The sequence below is a fragment of the Sphaeroforma arctica genome, assembly GCF_001186125.1.
Source record: "Sphaeroforma arctica JP610 unplaced genomic scaffold supercont1.432, whole genome shotgun sequence".
Lineage (NCBI taxonomy): Eukaryota > Ichthyosporea > Ichthyophonida > Sphaeroforma > Sphaeroforma arctica.
The window spans coordinates 24,102-27,677 of record NW_014040126.1 but is presented as its reverse complement, the minus strand read 5'-3'; the positions used below and the strand labels follow the sequence as shown (position 1 = coordinate 27,677).

The window sequence follows — 3,576 nt, the reverse complement described above, 5'->3', positions numbered from 1 at the left end:
TCATGATGTAGCTATATACCCAGAGGTAGATAGTAGCGTCCACCAAGTAGTCAGCACACACACTCACACGTAACATACACCTACCCTGAGCCAGCTTCAGACACTCTGAGTTGGTGACGTCCAGTAGGAAGTCCGCGGGGTTGTTGTGTGGCTCGCACACGTAACCCAGACGCGCAAAGTATGGCGTCGCGCCAGTGGCGGGACCAGCGTACACGAAAGCACCTGCACTCAACAGAAACAGTGTGTCGAACTGCTTGAAGATAGAGTACCGTGGCTGATGGATAGAAACCACCACAGTAACACCCTTCCTGTGTAGGGTTGCGTGCGGGTGGGTGTGGGAGCTTTGTGAGAGTGTGTGGTGTAGGTATGTGTGCACGTATGTGTACGAGAAAGTCAATGATATCCTGAGTTTGATACAATAGACGTCGAAAGCTTAACGCTCTGTCTGCCAGGTTAACAGCGTGTGTATTATTTTACAAGTGTGTGACAATCATCCACGATCGGCAGATGTTACACAGACACGTAAGTATTACTTCCACAGTCACGTACGTATTACTGCCACAGACATGTAAGTATTACTCCCACAGACACTTAAGTACTACTTCCACAGACACGTACGTATCACTTCCACAGACACGTAAGTATAACTGGTGCTATATCCGTCAGTACAGATACAACGGAAGTATAAGCATGGCACTGTTTTCCATCAGAGGGTAGTATGTGCGAACACGGGCGAGCCAGTGAACACTCCGAGTGACGCAAGTGCGCTTACAGCGGCTTTAAACCCTCCAGAACCCTCAAAGCACACATGTCTATGATGTGGGTGTGTACATGTGCTTCAGAATACATACGTTGTCAGCTCTTTGAGTGTCTTCATCAGATTCTCCGATGTGTTGGCGTCTAGGCCTGTGGTTGGCTCCTGAGAATAGATACACAAGTACAAGGCGTTCGTTGAGGTCACCTGAGATGTGCGGACATCGCCAGCCGTTCAAGACGTGCTCACACTAAACTTTGCAGTGAAAGGCAACGTAATGTGACTCGGAAACGCAAGGTAAAACAAACGTGCAGAGTACCTCTGATCTATGTGACTGCTGAGTTAACGTCCACAGAATAGCTCATGCACATGGACAAAACCACACGCACGCGAGTGTCGTATCAATCATCTCAATTCAAAGCTATAAAGCAATAACGCATGCGCATACGTCAAGGAAGAGACAGGTGGGCATTTTAACGAGTTCCATGCCGATGCAGACGCGTTTGCGTTCACCGCCTGAGATCCCTCGCAGCAGGCGTGTGCCTATGCGATTGTCGGCCACCTGTGTTGTTGTGTTGTAGTGTTATACCGTTAGCAACGTTCTACTATTTAACAGGATTCCAACCCCACCCAACATTGCCACCACTAGAGCGCGTGCATGTGCTAGAACACGACATCTCAGTCATCTCATTGATGTAGCCATGCGCTGCACCTGGTGGACCTCTCCCAACACCTCAGCCGAGATAACAACACACCTTCAACAAGCCTAGTTCCTCAATCACATTCTGCACGCGTGCTTTCCGGTCTGCCCTGGCCATATCGTTCGGTAAACGCAGGTTGGCAGAGAACATGAGATTCTCCCGCACAGTGAGTGTGCCGCACACATAGTCTTCCTGTGTGGGAGGGTTAATGTTTTACGTTAACATTTCGTTGCATGAATGTTATGGTAATATGCGGATGTTCAGAACAGGAGTTGCCTGCGTTAACATTTCGTTGCATGAATGCTATGATGTTATGGAGATACAGAAATTGATTGCGAAGAAGACATGGGGCAGTTGGACGGTTTAGTATTGGTATTATCTGACTTTACATCTTATCCCATGTTTCGCTGTGTGATATGTCTCACGGTGTGCACACAAAGAGATTGCGATGTTCAAAAGTTATGGCAATTGAGTTCAATCCTCTGACACGACCGCTTGTCCAGCGCCACAATGTCACCAAAAAAATGGGGCTTAGGTTTGAATATACTTATAGTGTGGGCTTAGGTTTGCATATACTTATAGTGTGGGCTTAGGTTTGCATATACTTATAGTGTGGGCTTAGGTTTGCATATACTTATAGTGTGGGCTTAGGTTTGCATATACTTATAGTGTGGCCATTCCTATGACTATGGTACTTTATGTAATATCACGAAAATTGATATCGAGGCCTTAGGTGCCATCACCACGGTTTTGACACTGCTTTCAATCGAGTATCTGTTAGAAGGATGTGATTGCTAGCCCGCTGGGTATAGTCCTAGGAGTTTGCAATCCACATTTCACTTTAACCTTCTGTACAATTAATGGTGGGTCACTCAATCTTCATATCAATACAGTCAAATACATATTGACGTACCTGTTGCACATAGCCGCACGTATACTTGAAATACTTCGTTGCAGGAACACCATCTACCAGAACTCTGCCGCTGACTGTTTTCGTTGGTTTGCGTTGGGCAAGAACGTCAAGGAGCGTTGACTTACCTACATGCGAACACAAAGTGTGACATGACGACTTCATTTAAGGAAAACACTATACTGGTCCAATCTCATTCGAGCGCGTGCTATGTTGGTTGTCATGGAGATCACGGGCAGGTTCGATTAATTCAATTGTTGCTATATGAGTCGGCGTTAAGTCAATAGCCACGAAGAATGAAACCCGATTGTTTACTGGAACACGGAGATGACTTCTAATGCGACTAACTTATGCTCACTACTATAAACTACACATATTTGGTGTAGCAAAACTACAAAATGGGAGACATACCCCCACCGGAACTACCCATAACGGCCGCGAAGGAGTTACCCTCGATATAGCCGCTCACATTTGTCAGTATCTTTTTCTTCACCTGGCCAATCTTTACGGTGTATGTTACATCCGTGAAAGATAAAGGGGTTCCACGCATCGGTTCATCCGGTTTGACAGCGGTCAGAGTAGATGGCATGGCGACAATAGACTCTCTTTGTCGAGATGTGCCTGTGTCTCTGTGCAATACACCTTCTCTACTATCTGCATGCTTTTGGGGAACGAGGGCGCTGAACTGGTCATTTCTCAGCCCTGCACCGTTCTGGGTGTTATTATGGTCCAGACTGTCACTACGTGCACCATACATCTCATTCATCTTAACTTGTGCAGTCGCTTTGGTTCTTTACTAGCTCAGAGAATGTATTCAAGTGCGAGTGTGTTACGGCTGTTGTACAATGAGCGTCTTTTGAATGAATCGTCGACTTAGAAGTAGGGAAAGATGGTTTCAGGGGCAGAGGGTAGTGCGACATGGTGGATTCAGCTGCTTGTCTAAGCTTTGCTTAGTTGGTCTTGTATCATGTTGTGTACATGATTGGATGTTGCACACTGAACGAACATATCTCTCATTCGTATTTTGGCTATTAGTTTTTGGAGTGCGTGTACTTCGTTGATAGTCTTTTGCGCCATGTTGGCATGTATGTGATGACACAATGGTGATCGGCATCATGGGGTACTATTATCACGGGAATGGCTTTGAAAGTGAAGATACTGTCTGATAACTGACGGGATAGTTTGTTATTACAACCACCAAACGCAATGTT

General features: G+C 46.0%; 1 protein-coding gene across 1 annotated transcript in view; it reads right to left on the bottom strand.

Moving 5' to 3' along the window:
- Positions 1-3,131, bottom strand: part of SARC_06193 (hypothetical protein) — a gene marked incomplete at both ends in the record, with an annotated part of 9,845 nt that extends 6,714 nt beyond the window's left edge. Inside the window, 6 exons of the mRNA XM_014299911.1 lie at positions 85-308; positions 852-919; positions 1,203-1,316; positions 1,510-1,647; positions 2,369-2,493; positions 2,777-3,131. Coding sequence (XP_014155386.1) covers positions 85-308; positions 852-919; positions 1,203-1,316; positions 1,510-1,647; positions 2,369-2,493; positions 2,777-3,131 — 1,024 coding nt within the window. The remainder of the gene's footprint in view (positions 1-84; positions 309-851; positions 920-1,202; positions 1,317-1,509; positions 1,648-2,368; positions 2,494-2,776) is intronic.
- Positions 3,132-3,576: the final 445 nt, after the last annotated feature.